This window comes from Ctenopharyngodon idella, chromosome 5 (genome assembly GCF_019924925.1).
Source record: "Ctenopharyngodon idella isolate HZGC_01 chromosome 5, HZGC01, whole genome shotgun sequence".
In the NCBI taxonomy this organism is placed as follows: domain Eukaryota; kingdom Metazoa; phylum Chordata; class Actinopteri; order Cypriniformes; family Xenocyprididae; genus Ctenopharyngodon; species Ctenopharyngodon idella.
Genome location: NC_067224.1, coordinates 10,646,135 through 10,663,050, shown reverse-complemented (window position 1 = coordinate 10,663,050; position 16,916 = coordinate 10,646,135). Strand labels below are relative to the sequence as shown.

The following is a 16,916-nucleotide window of genomic DNA, read 5'->3' as shown; positions in this document are numbered from 1 at the left end:
AGGAGACGTGGAACAGACAACACACCGGAGAAGCACAGGAGACGAGGAGACACTGGGAATCACTGAGGACGTTGGAGACAGGTAAGTAGAAAGCAAGGGAGTCCAGGAGGTAAGTGAACACGGGTAAGTGTTAACGAGACCGGACAGTGACTGAGTGAACTGGCGTGTCTTTTATGTGGCTGTGGTGATGAGTGTGAATTGGCGTCAGGTGTGGCTTGTCAGTACTCAGGAGAGGGAGTGCGATGTGATTGGGTGAATGTGGAGCCTGGCGTGTCTGTGACACTGGTATACCTAAGGGTGTCTTAAGAATTTTTAATTTGTAGAAATGTGATGACAAATGTTTAGCTCATCATAGTTCACAGTCCTGAAATGTGTGTATATTTCTTGTTCTGTAGCAAATTATGAGAAAGCCAGACAGAAAGCTAAAAAGGCTGAGACATCCTCTTGTCTCAACTCGGAAAATGACAGCATGCTAGGAAAGTTTAATCGGAAAAGGAAGTGAGTTTCTTTGTTTTCACATTGTAACTTATATAAAACTTTACACAGGTGTAAGAAGCACCCAGGGTAGGTATGTAGAGTGTGAAATTTCAGATTACAAACACCTAGCATTAATGGATCACTATGTGACTTTTTCAGAAAAAATTTGAGTGAGTTTTGAAAAAATTTGAGTGAGTACATCATGAATCCATCTTCCAAACCATTTTTTTGTCTTATTCTGAATCACTACAACAGACCAAACTTACGCTACCCTGATCAGAGCCACTCTTCTGAAAAAGAAGACGTAATTAAACTAAGAAAGCGCTCTGTACCGGTTCCACCATCCCCACTGTCCCCACCATCTGAACAATCTTCACCAGCCCTGCCAGTTCCACCTGCCCCACCAGCAACACCTGCCCCACCAGCACCACCAACTTTACCTCAGTCAAGAAGGCAGCCAATTACACGTAAGCACTGATTTCAGGTTTTTATGTATCATGAAAAGTGGGTATTGTTATATTAGTTACACAAGTTAACGTATAGAAATTATGTTGCACAATAACTGTAAATGATCATTAATTAATGAGTACAATATATTTTGTTACTTTTTTCAAGATTATATATTTTCTCTGTCTCACCGTCTCTTTATTCATCTGTCCTTCCCTCTGTCTGTGACTCTCTCTCTCTCCCTCAACAGCAACAGAACGACACATAATAAGTCTAGAAAACCTGAAAGAAGAGGTTTCTGTCATCAAGCAATTATTATTGAAATTGACAAAACAAAACTCTGTGGCTGCAGACCTGCCGGAGGGTGTCCATTTGCCACTAAAAAGCATACTGGACCTTGAAAATTTAGAAAATAAACTGAAGGAGGAGGCCTGCTACAGTGCAATGGTATATTTGGTTTTAAATATTTAGTATTTAATATCTCTTTAAAAGTTAACACCTCTTTAAAAGTCGCTTTTGATAAAAACCGTCTAAATAAGTAAATAAATAAATTTAAATGAATACAGTTTTGTACTTTTCATAGCTGTCTTGTAAATCACTAATGTATTACTGCTTTAATTTAGGCAAAGTATCTGGCAACAGTTGGGGGTACAAGCCCAACCTCCAACACAAGACGTATCCTTGTCTGCATGCTGACCACCCCACTGGCCCAGCAACTGTGCTGGAAGGGCTCTGGCCAGAAGAAGGTCTTTGGGAAGATGATGGTCTGCAAAGCAGTTATAGGTACAGTATGTAATGTTTATATGGGATAAGCCCTTATAGCTGTAATGAAAAAAAGGAAATGGGAAGGAAATCAGTATAAATGAACAATTAATCTATCTCCATGTTACCCAGTTGTCCTCATTTATTTGTCAGCAAATGTCTATTGGATGACACACTTTGCATAACCCTGGAGACTTTGACAGCTCCAGGGCTTTTGTTACAACTACAAACTGTATTGTATATTGTTTAAACATAAATAATTAGTTGGTAACAAATTATTTCACTCATTCACTGTACTCTCAATGCTGATCCATTAATCTCATTTTCTAGCCCAAAAAACAAACTATTCTCAGTTCCCCAAATCAAAATGCAGGTTTAGTTCCTGAGTGCCTCAAAAGATTCTCAGTACATTGGGAAACTTTCTGAGGTTGAAATGAAAACAACCCTTATTCTGTTTTTAACATTTGTATTCTTTCTAGATGCTGTGACAAAAAGCAGCCAAGCCACTGCATGTGAAGTGGAAGCCTCCACTAAAACGTGGCTCCGTAATGCAAGAGACAGAGATGGGGGACGGCAAGGAAGGGCCAGAAATGCAGTGAGGGAAATACCTACTGGTGCCCCTGAGGGGATTAATTTTTAATTTGCTTTTACCTGTGTTTTAAGTGTTCTGTGGTTCTGCTAATAATTCTAATAATAGTTCTTCAATAAACTGCTGTTTATTGCTGTTTTTATTGCTGGTTAAAATAAATCTCAATATATTATTATTATTATTATTATTATATTAATGTCTGTTAATAAATTATTTTAAAAAACCATGACCCTCTGTTTATTACTGCTACTTTTAACAAGTGCAGTTGTTATGAGTATGAATTAATAGTAATTGTGGTATTCTGCAGGTATAAAGCAGAACCAAGCTACAATGGCCCTGCACAGATTTTCGGGAAAGTGTAGGTATTCTGTGGACAACTGGGGCACATAGAACCACAAAGCATGTACATACCCACAGTGTACCCACACCAGCCCACAGTGTGGGTACTGTGGGCCCACAATTAGCTCCAAGCAGGCCCACTCTGCTTAGTGTGGGCCAGCCCACACTTTGGGCTGTCCCACTGGGGCCCCACCTTGACCCCATAGTGTGGGGCCCACACGTGCCCCGCATTTCACGCCGGTATCTGGGCCCACAGTGGGATGCCCACAATGGCCCCATATGGGCCCCAAAGAAGCACGTTTGCTGGGGTGTTAATTCTAATGCCTGATCTGATATGTAATGATTCATGTACAGTCAGATGTTCTTTGTCTGTGTGTCAGTAAATCAAACCAGTGAGTAAACGTCAACTTGCGTTGTTTCTCTTAGTAGGGTGAAAAAAATCTGTTATTTAATGGTGATCAAACGCTCGTTTTATTCAACAAATCTTTTAGTTATATCGCGTTTGCACTGTTAGTGAAAATGAAAGCATTTGTTAGTGTACAGAAATTGAGTGGCAATAACGAGATCACTGCTTTCATGTGCTCAACATTGTCTGTGATCGGCTACAATGTTCATCTCTGCAACCTTTCATGCCACGATCTAAATATAATGCAACACAAGTTAATCTTAGAGCTGTAATAGTAAAAACGCACTAAAAGAGAGAGTAATACTTGGATATTTAGATATGCAAAGATGTTAGACAATCACAGCAGTGGATGTTTACACTGAAGTCTCACAGCAGACACGCCCCTTAAAACGGAGCGTTTAAACCAGAGGCTAAAATCAGGGTAGGAAAAATGGCTTTTATTCATGAATTATGACAATTTTGGATGTAAAAAGCATACTAACATTATAAGTGCACCCCAGGAAACATTATAAAACAACCCAACGCAGTTCATGACCCCTTTAAAGGCTAAACCCATCCAAAAAAAAAAAAAAAAAAATTCTACTAGCCAGCCACTAAACCACAAATACAACAATAAAAAAAAAACAAAAATAAAAAAAAAAAGCTTAATAGGCTTATTCTGGCTAGGAAATAAACTTGCATTTAAAAATAGGGAGCAGTCATAGTTTCACAACTGTCACTAAAAAAAAAAAAACATAAGAGAACAACGACACGACTAGTAATCGTCATCCAACAACCTTAAAGAGGCAAAACCAGACAAATACTCGATGGCCCTGAACTTATTCCATCAGGCAAACACATTCTTCACTTGAAAAAGAAGTAGGCTACCCATCAGAACACCAATTCCCACGCAACTAGTAGCCAAACAACGAACTGATGCTAAGGACCCCGTCTGTCTTCCCATTTCGCCTGTCTTTTAAATTTGATCCATTCTATCAGCAATGGTTTTGGAAGTCGTTTTACAATCCCCCTCCTGCTTATCTTGATATATATATATATATATATATATACACACACACACACACACATACATGCGCGCGTGATCCTGACCATATGTTCCTGAGTTTTAACGTGATCGATGCTTGTCAAATGGGCGCACACTGAGTGATCCCTACTCCGATGCTAGTACTAGGTAGTGAGGTCAGTTTCCGTATTCTCTCTGAGTTATAATAACTACCAGTGATTCAGGAATTTTTCTCGCGTTGGTAAGTAGTTTAAGTATCTCTCAACTTTGCTGACGGTTGTTCCGTCAATTGTTTTTCAGCCAAAAAAAAAAAAAAAAAAATTGTTCGAACGGTGTTTCGGAACAAGAGAAAGTAAAGAAGTTGGGCGTTTGAACCGGTTTGAACCCGCTACAGTGTTATAAAACACGTAAAATTTTGATTCGGACGCAAGATTAAGTTGCCATTTCCGCGTTCACACAAGATGCTTTCAAATTTATAAGAACAAAAAGACCCGCTGTTTAAAGATTACACTCGCGAAAAGACCACCAAATTACCTGCCCATACACACTGGTTCTGTTGCATGCTTCGTTCGTTCGTTTGTTTGTTGTTTACTAGCTATTTTAATATTTCTTCAGTTGTTGGCCTGGCCAAAAAGGGTTTAAGTGTTTAGCTACTCTGAAAAGAGCTGTGTGGTTTTTAACTTGGCCTATGTTTGTTTTAGGCTACAGAGTCCGGAAGACCCTTATTGCATTATTTTGACTGATGATTGTGAATCAAATTTCATCGTTTGTTAGTTAGATCGATGTTGAAACATTTTATTTTATTTTCATCTCTCTCTCTCTCTTTTTTTTTTTTTTTTTTTTTTTAATATCAGAGGCACTTCACTTTTATACACTGTTTTTATTCTTCGTGCCTGAGCTTGTTCAGGTGCTTTCTGTTTTGTTTTACAAACAGCGTGTTTTCTAACAGGCGCTGGGAGTAGTGATGGGTGCTTTCGAAACACTTCATCAAGCTTTGAAACTTTTGCGAATCATTTTTAGTTTTTTTTTTTTTTTTTTTTTTTAATTTATTGCAGAAAGAAACAAGTACAATAAGGCAATACAGAATCTTAAGAAAATCCAATAGAGCAGAGCACAACAAAATATAAAAGTAAAACGAGAGCGAAAGAAGAAAGAAAAAAAAAAATTTACACATCAGGGTCTTCTAGTTTAAATTTCCTCAATAAGCTAAGTAGTCTTCTTCCTGTTATGCATTTTAACATCCTTAACCCTCTACCGCACGCATTATGATAAATTTATAGAAAAAAAATTTGACTCTTCTTCTTTTCTTTGAATGGCTTAACTTGAAGTGCTGTAAAAAATTTTTGGAAAAAAATATTATTTTAAGGTACTTTATTATATGTTGCCATATGGCAACAGCGTACAATAGTGGAAATAACTTAGAATAAGTGTAAGTGTATATAGTTAATATTTTTCCTCAGAAATGTTGTTTGTATTGAATCAATTGGTGCTATTATAAGGTTTAGCAGTAATTATAAACAACACCTTATACATATTTTCCAACATTGTGTGCTTTTATTCCATTCTCTTTTGCTGGATAATGCTTTATATTCTTTGAATTTCATTACGTTTTTCATGAATATTACTTCCATTGCAAATTTAGACAGTTAAAAACAAATATAATACTGTTCATCATGTATCATAAAACATTGACATAAAACCAAAAACATTGCAGTTCATGTAAATTCAACATTACGCAATCTTATGAGAGGAAGGTTATGAACATGAACCCCCCATAATCCTTGAAACCTCACCTTTTTTCTGTACGAAACTTCAAAAAGCATTTTTTTAAGAGGTGAGGCACAGGTACACATCACATTTGGTACACTTCACCCTACACAGGTACACTTCACCCTAACAATACACTTACAGCCACTTGCACCTGCCTTTTTGAGACACCATGGTAGGCCAGTGGTAGGTCTGGGCCAGTAGTACTAGCTGTGGTGGCAGTGGGCAGGCAGGTCTCTGATGTTGATTTAATCCATAATACAAATGCCATGGCAGTCCTTAACATATGACTAATCAACATTATATCACTAGCATTAATGTTGTTATTGTTACAGCTTAACAGACTGCAGCTGACCTTTGCTAGCTAGCTAACCTATTACAATAATGTCATTCCATTATTGCACAGTATTGCCATATGGCAACACAGACATTTTATCGATTTACCAAAAACTATTTTCATAAAAACTTTTTTTGAGTGGTGAATATGTCATCATAACTTACCTGAGATGATGTTACCAATTTTTTTGTGAATGTGACATGGGCGGGTCCTTGTTTGTTACTGACGTTTTTGTTTGCTTTCAGCAACTACCGACAAGAGACGGCAGTCTGTCAGAAATCGCGCCACAGAAAAAAAATTGCATGTCATGTGACTTAACCAAAGCACATCATTGGCTAAACTAAGGTCTTCTCTTACCAACAAAAAAAACAAGAATGTTCTCTTCAAGAAACAGTGGCAAGGAAATGAACGCAAAGAGTATGTTGCCATATGGCAACACCATGCGGTAGAGGGTTAAAGATTTACAGTACAACCAAAATTCTTTTTGAAAGACAGAAAATAATGGTTTTGTCTTAAGGCACTTACATTTGTGAATGAAAAATTTTCCCAAAATAAGAAAATTATTCAACAAAAATTGAATATGTATATCTTCCATAATAATACCAAAAATGATATCATTTTTAGAAAATTGAGAATGCACCTTAATAGGAACTTTAAGCCACTCATACATATCAGACCAAAAAGCTCTACTGAATATACAGTCAAAAAAAAAAAAAAAAAAAAATTGTACAGTCGTTTCAATGTCAGAATCACAGAAAGTACAATTATTGTGGTCAATATTAAATCTATGTCTAAGAAATTCTGACGATGGATATATGTCATTAAAAATTTTAAAGTGTACTTCCTTGGCTTTGGGAGGTATAGGAAAAGAGAGATATAAAGTTCTTACATTATGAATGGAGCTCTTGGGAAAAATTTGAGTCACGTTATTTCGACTGGCTTGATTTAGAAATTTATCTTGGGTTAATAAAGTTGTGATTAATTTATTTGGCAAGGTACTTGTAAAAAATCTTGCCCATTTATTTTTTTTTAAAGATGGTAAATGCAGAGCTTCAGTTAAATTGGGCACTGTATGACTAACCATCTGTACAAAGGCCTTTGGAATGCAGTTCAACACCATATTAAATTGTTTGTAATCACAATAAAAGTTATATTTTTCACAAAAAGTTTTGTGATTCATAAAACAACCTTCCTTATCTAACAGGTGAACAGCAGACCAGATACCTCTCTCCCACCATTCTCTCAAAAAGAGTGACTTATTCCTTAATAAAATATATCTATTATTCCAAATCGGTGAATTGTGGGGGGAAAAGTTATGTTTATAAATCAACTTCCAGTATAAAAAAACCTGCTTATGAAATTCTGACAGTTTTAAGAGGGAGTTTTTGTATTGAAAAATCACAACATAATAAAAATTCTATTCCACCAACACTTAAAGATATTCCTAGGAGTGCAGAACCAGAAACTATTGTTATTTATTAGAAAGTTTTTAAGCCAATTAATCTTGAAAGTACCATTCATGCAATCAAAATCTATGGCCTGTAAACCCCCTTCTTTATAATCTTTCACTATTGTCGCTTTTTTAATATAATGAGCTTTTCTTTTCCAAATATAGTTGAAGTTCATCTGATTAATGAACTTAATTTTCTTATCAGAAATGGGAAGGGATCCTGCAGGGTAAATGCATCTAGACAAAGACTCAACTTTGGTCAATAAAATTCGACCAAATAGAGAAATGTCTCTCTGCATCCATCTATCCAATCTGGTCTTACATTCAGCTATTCTATTAGATATATTTATATGCTTCACATTCCACTTTATCTTTGGTAATTACAATCCCAAGATATTTAATCCTAGATTTAATTGGTATATTGCAAATTTGTATAAGATGAGATTCTTTCAATGTCATTATTTCACATTTACTTAAATTAAGACATAGACCCGAGGCATTAGAAAAATTATTAATAATTTGGAGAGTTTTTGGAACCTGATCAGCATTTTTTAAAATTAAGGCTTTGTCATCAGCCAATTGACTGATCACTATAGAATCCCCAAAAACCTTTAAATGCTCGATATCTGAATTTTTAATTGCAAGAGCGAGCATTTCAGCAGCCAAAATAAAAAGTAATGGCGAGATGGGATGACCTTGTTTAATACCTCGACTTATATTAAATCGTGGAGTGGTCCCTTCTGGCAAAGAAACAGAGGAATTTGTGTCCCGATATAAGCTACTAATTATACTTCTAAATTTTTCCCCAAACCCCAAAAAATCTAAGCAGAAAAGATAAAGGGGTGTTCGACCGTATCGAACGCTTTGTAAAAATCAAGGAAAAACATAACACCCTCATCATTAATCTTGTCTCTGTAATCAATCAGATCTTGGACCAAACATAAATTATTGTGAATCAACCTGCCCTTCATAAACCCTGATTGCGTACAACTTATAACCTGGGATAAACCACTCTTCAAACGATTAGAAAAAATGTGTGCTAATAATTTATAATCATTATTTAACAGTGTGATGGGCCGCAAGTTTTCTAATATCTTAGGATCTTTGCCCGGTTTGGGAATGAGAATTATAACCCCTTGTTTCATAGTATGAGAAAGTGATAAACATTCTGTAATTTCTGTCAAAGCTTTAAATAAAAGAAACTTAATTGAGTCCCAAAAAAAATTGTAAAAATTGTCTGTTAGACCGTCAGAGCCAGGGGATTTGTCAGAAGATAAAGACTGCAAAGCCTCCTCTAAATCCTGTAATGAAATTTTTGCTTCACAAGTCTCTTTAAATTCCACACTAATTTGTGGAATAAATGGTTTAATATGATCAAAATAATATTAAAGCATTAATTTGAGAAAATGTCGATTTGTATAAATTACTATAAAATAGAAAAACGTTTCTTGCTATATCCTTTGCGTTTGACGATTCACTGCCATCAATTAGGGCTGCACGATTAATCGTATTTTAATCACGATAACGATATCTGCTTCTCTCAATTGATTACAAATAATCGTCACGATATTGGCCCGCTCGTCAATTATCCTGAAAACGTGTTTTTTCTTTGGCATATGCTTGTGGTTGCCAGATGCAAAGACATTAAATCCCCCAAATAGAGCTTTTCCCTAAAAAGGATATACTTTCTTCCCGGTGTTTTATCTTTGCAATCTGGCAACTCTGTGCACGCGCTCCCTCTAAATGCGGAAGAAGCGCTGATGATCTGAAAACAAACATGTGCGTTGGAGTTTAGCGATCTCCACAGCGAAATTCTTCAATGAAAGTGTCATTGTGTCTTTGTTTCTTCATAAGCCACTCGTACTATTTGTGACTAAATCTGCCATGATCAAACCGATGAATTTCAACAAATGCAACACGGATCTCCACCTTACTGTTTGCAGAATGCACTTTTGCAACCAATGTGACAATTCAGTCTGCAAAATGAACATAATTTGGAATTATTGGAAATAATATTAGAAGTTTCGCCGTTTTATCTTTTGAAGTTCCTAAAAGTTTTACCAGTTTTCAGTTGAAAATGATGTCACCACTGGGATGTTCTAAAATTCTTAACATGAAAACGTTAAACGTGAAAAAGCTTAACGTTGCTTAATTTACTAAGACAGTGTTATTAACAAACCAAACTTAGTGAACAATAAAGCACACTATGTACAGAAAAGCAGATGAGCCCAGAATATGAACGCAAAACGTTTAAGCATTTTCCTCCCATAAAGAAAACACTTAACGTGGCTTAATGTACTAAGACAGTTACATTAAAAGACCAAACTTAGTAAACACTATACTGTGACAGGGCACTTTAATTTTTTTAATAAGCACAAATTAAATTGGATTTGAAGCGGATTTGTGTTCCTGTTCTGATAATCGCACAGTTTAAAAGGACGCAAATTATTGGCTTAAAGCTGCCACAACAAAGATGGCGTCTATGTTGGTCCGGTTTGGCAATACCGGATGAACGATGACGTATGCGTTAGACCTGCTGAAAAGAGCAGTGGCGGGGATAATGAAAGTCAGAGCAGTTCCTCTTTATACTCACCTCTATTGAAGCTGTGTTTATTGTTTTATCGCGACGGAAAGTATATTACGTCGGCGAACGGACATTTACTCTACTTAATGAATTCACTTATGTATGGATTATACCGTCTGTTGGCGTTGGCAACCGAGTGATTGCATCGTTAATGGAGTTCATATCATTGAAGGTAAACTACGGGGCGGAGTTGATTTGGAGCTACTCTTTTACTCTTGCAAAAAACGGTGGAGCGTGAGTAACTGGATAATAATGAACAAGCGTAGTTATGGTGGAATAAAATTGACTTTGACTGTTCTTTAAATGTTACTCTTCCTTTAATACACAGTGGAAGCAATGAATTGAGTTGAATCAAGTGCCGTGAATGATGAACTTGTGACTTTGACTGTTTTCCCTATTTCTTCTTTGAACAATCATTTAAAATCCAGACTATTTAAACTGTGCTGAAAGGATTTGAGATGAACAAGTTTTGCTGCTGATGTTGTTGTTGTTTATGCTTGTGTTTATTGCTAATGAATGGTGATAATGTGGTGTGATGGAATCAGGGCACTGTTATTGTGACTACACTGAAAATTTGCATTTCTGAGTGAAAAGTTTGGGTTTTCTTCTTTGGTTTACTCTTAAAACATTGTGGATACATGTTAGATGACAATTATTAAGGTACATGTGTCCTTTGTTCACTCTCCTTCTGACTGGACTGACAATCCTTAAATAATATAATTTTGACAGTATATCTGTCTGGCACCCCAACATAATTGTAAGAGGGAAAGTGTTACAATACTAATAAAGCATACTATACAGAAACATTGGTTTGTGCAGAATTTGATCTTTTAATATCACTTAGTAGGCTACATTAAGTGATGTTATGCTTTTTCTTTAACGGTTTTCTATGGGAGGAAATCACTTAACATGTAATTAAACGCATTGCGTTCATATTCTGGGCTCATCTGCTTTGCTGTACAGTATGGTTTATTATGTTTACGGAGTTTGGTCTTTTAAAATCAGTCTTAGTACATTAAGCCACGTTAAGCATTTTAGAATGTCTCTAGCCAGGGACATTTTTATATATATATATATATATATATATATATATATATATAGGCTATATCAAAGAGCATCGTTTTTTGCTTTACGAATTTGCAGGGCAGTCTGAATCTGTGGTTTGTCTCATTTGCAAATGAATTGTGTTGCTTTAAAAATCTAATGTGAATGCAGATTACAAAGCGCTCACCAAAACCATGTGTTTTGTATTGATTTACCATCTAACGAAGTTATCATAGTTGGTTTTGAAGTCGGTGTGCCACCTACAGGCCTTTTGGGTGAAGTGTAGGTTGGTAAAGAACGTGCAAAATGGCCATAACTACATTACCCTTTTTGATAGAATAATCGTGATTAATAATCGTGATTATAATTTTGAGCAAAATAATCGTGATTATCAGTTTAACCATTATCGTGCAGCCCTACCATCAATAATTAAAGAACATATGTTATTTTTTTCCTGTCTACTCTTTTCCAATCTACAGAAGTATGCCGAATTTCTCTCCCCTTCTTCTATCCATTTGACCCTTGAGCGAATGCAAGCGCCTTTCGCCCTTTTGAACATAAATGCTGTCAAGTTTGGATTGTAAAAGTAAAAATTTTGTTCTGTCCAAATCATCAGAATGATTGTTATTACAGCATTCACTTATTTCTCTAATCAGATTGACTTTAGTTTTTTTTTTAGCAAAAGAAATAGAAAAATTACGAACTCTAAATTTCAAATATTCCCATTTACTGATATTTGAGGGAAATGAACAATCTTCAATAACATCTGCAATAAGAGATTTAATACCCTGACAGAAGGCCTCAGATCTAAGAAGACTGGCGTTAAATTTCCAATATCCCTTACTACGACGCCGTACAGTTAGAGACTTTAAATTTAAACCAATCATACAATGATCAGAATTTGGTGCAGGGGATATAAAGCAACCAGAGAGATTTTCTTTAATATGACATGAGATAAGCCAAAAATCCAATCCTGATTTACTTGTTCCATCTGGTTTTGACCAAGAATACTGACATAAATTGGGGTATAAATCTCTCCAAGGATCAAACAGACCAAATGAACAGCAAAAATGATATAATACAGGATTGTAGTGATGAGTATTAAATTTAGAAGGAAAACGGTCCAACCAGTCGTCCTGAACCATGTTAAAATCCCCTCCTAATATAACATTATCCGCAGAATATGTAAGTTTCAGGCCCCTTATCACTTCAGAAATTTCCGATAACAATTCCCTATTTTGATGATTATTATTATAACCGTATATATTTCCTATTATAATAAACAGGTCATCAATAGTAAGAACACACATAAGCCAATGACCAGTATTGCTGGTTTTGTGTGCAATTATTTTCCCAGGACAATTATGAAACAAAATTGCAACTCCCGCAGAACGATTTGTTCCGTGATCAAATAAAATTTTGTCCCCCCACTGATTAATCCAAAATTTCTCATCTAAATTACTCAAATGAGTTTCTTGTAACATAAAACAGTGTGCCTTTTTACTTTTGCAAAATAAAAAAAGAGCTTTGCGTTTTATTTTATCTCTAAGACCCCTAACATTAAAGGATGAAAAACAAAAATCAGTGTTTAAATTGAACATTTGAACAAGAACAGAGTTAATAAGAACCAATAAACCTTGCTGTGAAAGTAGTGATTTACGTCCCTAAATAGACATTAAATCGTCCTCCTTATGTCTTTTCAACGTCAGACCGCATGTCGTTTAAGTAGCAGAAATTCTTTTCCCATTGACGAAGCCATATGAACCCCTGAAATAGGCTCGATGACCTGCTTCTTTTGCCTGCTTTATCTGCGGCCACAGTAGTGCTCTAGCCTCCCTGTCCGCTGGTAAGATGTGCTCGGCGAAGCTGATGTTCAAGTCTTTGCAAACTGAAGAATTCTTCGTAAGGCGCCAGAATTCATCTCTGTAATGTCTCATGGTGAACTGGATGACCACCTGTCGGTTGTGCTCTGCCTCCTTCTTTCCCACGCGATGTACCGAATCCACCATACTCTCCAATTTTGTGGACCACTGTGGATTGATCTTCACCATGATCCCAAGTACCTCGTCCCTTGTTCTTTCTTCAGTTTTCTCTTTTAGGCCGTGGAGCTTGAGATTCCAGTGTCGTTTATATCGCTCCAGCTCCTAAACCTGCTCTTTCAGCTCCGCATTTTCTTTCGTCATCTTAGACATTTCTTTTCCAAGGTTACTGGATGCAGATTTACAGTCCTTGATCTCTTTTGCATTAAATTCCACGCCCTTTGACAGTTCTGCGATCATAACCGTGTTCTGCTTAAGCTGCATCCCAAAACACTCCATCATGGCGGTCAGGTTATTTATCGCGTCGAGATGGCGGTGTTGGAAACTTCAGGTTGGGCATCTCCATTTACTCCCTTTTTTTTTTTTTTTTTTTTTTTTGAGATACAGGGATTTTAGTAGGTGTAGATTCCATCGGTCTCCTTACACTCGCTTTTTGAGTTTCCACCATCTCTTCATTGGCAGGAGCAGCGTAGTCATGAGACAACGGGTGTACACCCAGAGAAGCATCACCTGCAGCAGCCGTTTTTGGTTTCGGCATTTTTTTTAAGTGTCACACAAAAATATCTAACAAAAACAAGTTCATCCTCTTTCTTACACCTTCAGCGGTCAAATAACTAAATAAAATAAACAAGAAGGGGAAGTAATGTGAAAATTTGGGACTAAAGATCAGAGACACAGCAAAGTATGTGTGCTCAGTTCGCCGTCTTGCCGGAACCCCCGTTTCGAGACAGTAGTGATGTCCGGTTCGTGAACGAATCGTTGTTTTGAACCGGTTCTTTTTAGTGAACTGGTCGAACCAGTTCACCAAATCAGATTGAATCGTTCGAAACAGTTTGCATCTCCAGTAAGCAAACACTAATCCACAAATGACTAAAGTTACTCACCTTTTGACGTGCCTGACACTACCTCTGGGATGTTGGTTTATTTCGAGAGTTATTCAGTTACTCCAACAGTACACACTGACTTAACCTGCTGTGAGAGAACTAATGATGATGAGCATGAGCAGCAGAGCAGCTGATATACTGAGTGAGCATGCGCGGCGTACCCAAACGTACTACACGGCCTGTCACTGTTCTCGTTCTCGAGTCAAGAATCGGTTGCAGCAGTTTTCGGATCACCAGTACACAACCGAGAACTGCTTCTTTCGGACATTTCCAGTTTGAGAACCAATGAGCTGCTGATTCTGCGGATGCGTGTACTTTTTCAAGATAATGAAAAGCACATTAGTCAATTTTTGTTGAACATCGTAAAGTGTTAATATAAAACAAACGTAAGTTTATTTATTTACAAATAAATCGTAATGTAAGAGGATCGTGGTTTCTGCACTGATAAAGACTAATTTATTAACTTTATAACTGTAAAACTTCGTTTGCACATCACTGCCTGTATGTGTGTTTGGATGCTTTAGATGCAAAACTAAATTGTAAGAAACGTTTCAGATTATAATGTTTTAGTTGACTGATTTTTTGATTACTGACTTTATGTATTTGAATGTGTTAAGTGTTTTTTCATCCCAGCCCGCGATAGACGACGTCATCGCGGATGACGTCATTACGTCGGAGCGTAAAAGAACCAGTGAACCGTTTTTTTTTTTCAACCGGCTTATTGAAACGAACTGTCTGAAAGAACCAGTTCGCGGAAAAGAACCGAACTTCCCATCACTATGAGACAGTGGCTCGGAGAGCTTATCAAACGGCCAGAGTCACGTGATTTTAGTAAACAAGGCCTTGTTACGTCATAACGGTTTCAAAAGGTGCGTCCCAATTTGTGTACTTATGCACTATTCTATGACATTAAAGGTGCAGTATGTAAGAATTCTGTCCGCTAGAGGTCGCTAGAGGCCTATTCAAAACAAAGGCATAGCTTGATGATGCCAAGTCCTCACATGTCCCGGAGCCTTGGTTAAAATTGCATTTTTCTCATGATTTACAAATAGTTGAAAACATTTGGTTTATTGTAAGTACTCAAGTGAACAGAATATATAACACTGGCCTAGTGGTTTTTGGATATTTTACTGCAAACTTCTTACATATTGCACCTTTAAGTACAAATAGTGTGAGTAGTGCGTTCACACAGAAAATTCCAAAAAGAAAAAGTGCACTTTAAATATCCGGATGATGCACTAAATTAACGGAAAAAACAAAAGCCGTTTCTCAATATGCGATCTTGTCTGTTCTTGTGGATTTCTGAAACATCATCAGTGGCTGCCCAAGTACTGTTCCAATTCAAAGTTCACATATCTAGCCAAGTACAGTTAAAATCCCTGGATGTATTCTTGATCCACCCCTTTTATCGAGGATGCATCGATCGAGAGGTGACTTGTGCGGACTTGAGACAGCCAGGTATCCCAGAATCCATTGCGCGGTAACCAGCAAGCGTCAGTAGTAAAGGAGAAAACGTACTCTGTACGTAACCTTGGTTCCCTTAGATACGGAACGGAGTACTGCGTCGCCTGCCTTTTTAGGCAAGACCCAATGGGGAAACTCCTGTTTTCACCGGTTCTGAAGCCATTTTTAATCATGCAGTGAAACTGCACGACCATTGGTTCATAGAGTTTAAGAAAACCAACCAATGGCGGTGCGGCAGGGCGAGCGAGCCCGCCAAAATGGGCGGGGTCTCGGGCTATATAAGTGGCCGTCTCAGGCTATATAAGCGGCAAACTGATTTAATTCGATGAAGCGACGGCATGAGGCGTCCTACGAATAAGCACGGCAAATTATGCAGTACTCCGTTCCGTATCTAAGGGAACCGAGGTTACGTTAGTAACCGAGTACGTTCCCTTTCGATACTACACTACGTACTGCGTTGTCTGCCTTTTTAGGCAAGACGCAATGGGGATTATACAATCACGCCCTGCTATGAAGGGGGAACGACAGAGCATCCGAGCGGAGCACTGAGGAGGGCTCGCACGGATGCACATAGCATTACATATACCGGAAGATAGGGGACTTGAGGATACTATAGTCGTCCTTCTGTTCCTATGTATTCTAGGAGCTTCCTTGAGGCCTAGAGCATATATAGGGAAAGGGAAAAAATGTTATTACCCGGACTTTGGTCAGGGCCATAAACAAGTACTCATAAGCTGATCACATTAGTGAGGCTTATGCAGAGAGAACCTGCATCTGTAATGCGGGGACGTCTAGATTACAAAATCTTTCAAAGGTGGACAGCGAGGCCCAGCCGGCTGCCTCACAAATTTCCGCAATGGACACGCCAGTGGACCATGCCCAAGAAGAGGCCATGCCCCTCGTGGAGTGTGCTCTAACACCTATGGGGCATTGTAGGCCCAAAGATGAGTAAGCGAGCGCTATAGCATCGACTATCCATCTGGATAACCTGGGCTTTGTGACCGGAAGACCTTTCGTACGACCACCGAAGCAGACAAAGAGTTGTTCTGACTGACGAAAAGAGGTGAAACGATCGATGTAAGTCCTCAGGGCCCTGACTGGACAGAGTAGGTTCAACTCCTGATCATCCTGGGAAGGAGGAGGTGCAGAGAGAATGACCATTTGTGCCCTAAAGGGTGTGGATAGGACTTCAGGGACCTATCCATGTCTCGGTTTCAGGACAACTTTAGAGTTGTTAGGCCCGAGCTCAAGACAGAAGGGGCTCACGGAGAGTGCCTGTAAATCTCTGACTCACTTTACCGATGCTAAGGCTAGCAATAAGGCG

General features: G+C 37.8%; 1 protein-coding gene across 3 annotated transcripts in view; it reads left to right on the top strand.

Moving 5' to 3' along the window:
- Positions 1 to 4,050: 4,050 nt before the first annotated feature.
- The window catches only part of LOC127513020 (transmembrane protein 272-like), a 47,746-nt gene continuing 34,880 nt past the window's right edge, over positions 4,051 to 16,916 (top strand). The window contains exon 1 of one of the 3 annotated variants that reach the window (XM_051894476.1): positions 4,051 to 4,264. Coding sequence is in view for 1 of the 3 variants with exons in the window: in XM_051894475.1 (XP_051750435.1) it covers positions 10,264 to 10,333 (70 nt within the window). In the remaining 2 variants the exon portion in view is untranslated. Of the gene's footprint in view, positions 4,265 to 10,111; positions 10,334 to 16,916 lie in introns of those variants that run through there. The other 2 variants (XM_051894478.1, XM_051894475.1) reach the window with 2 other exon arrangements.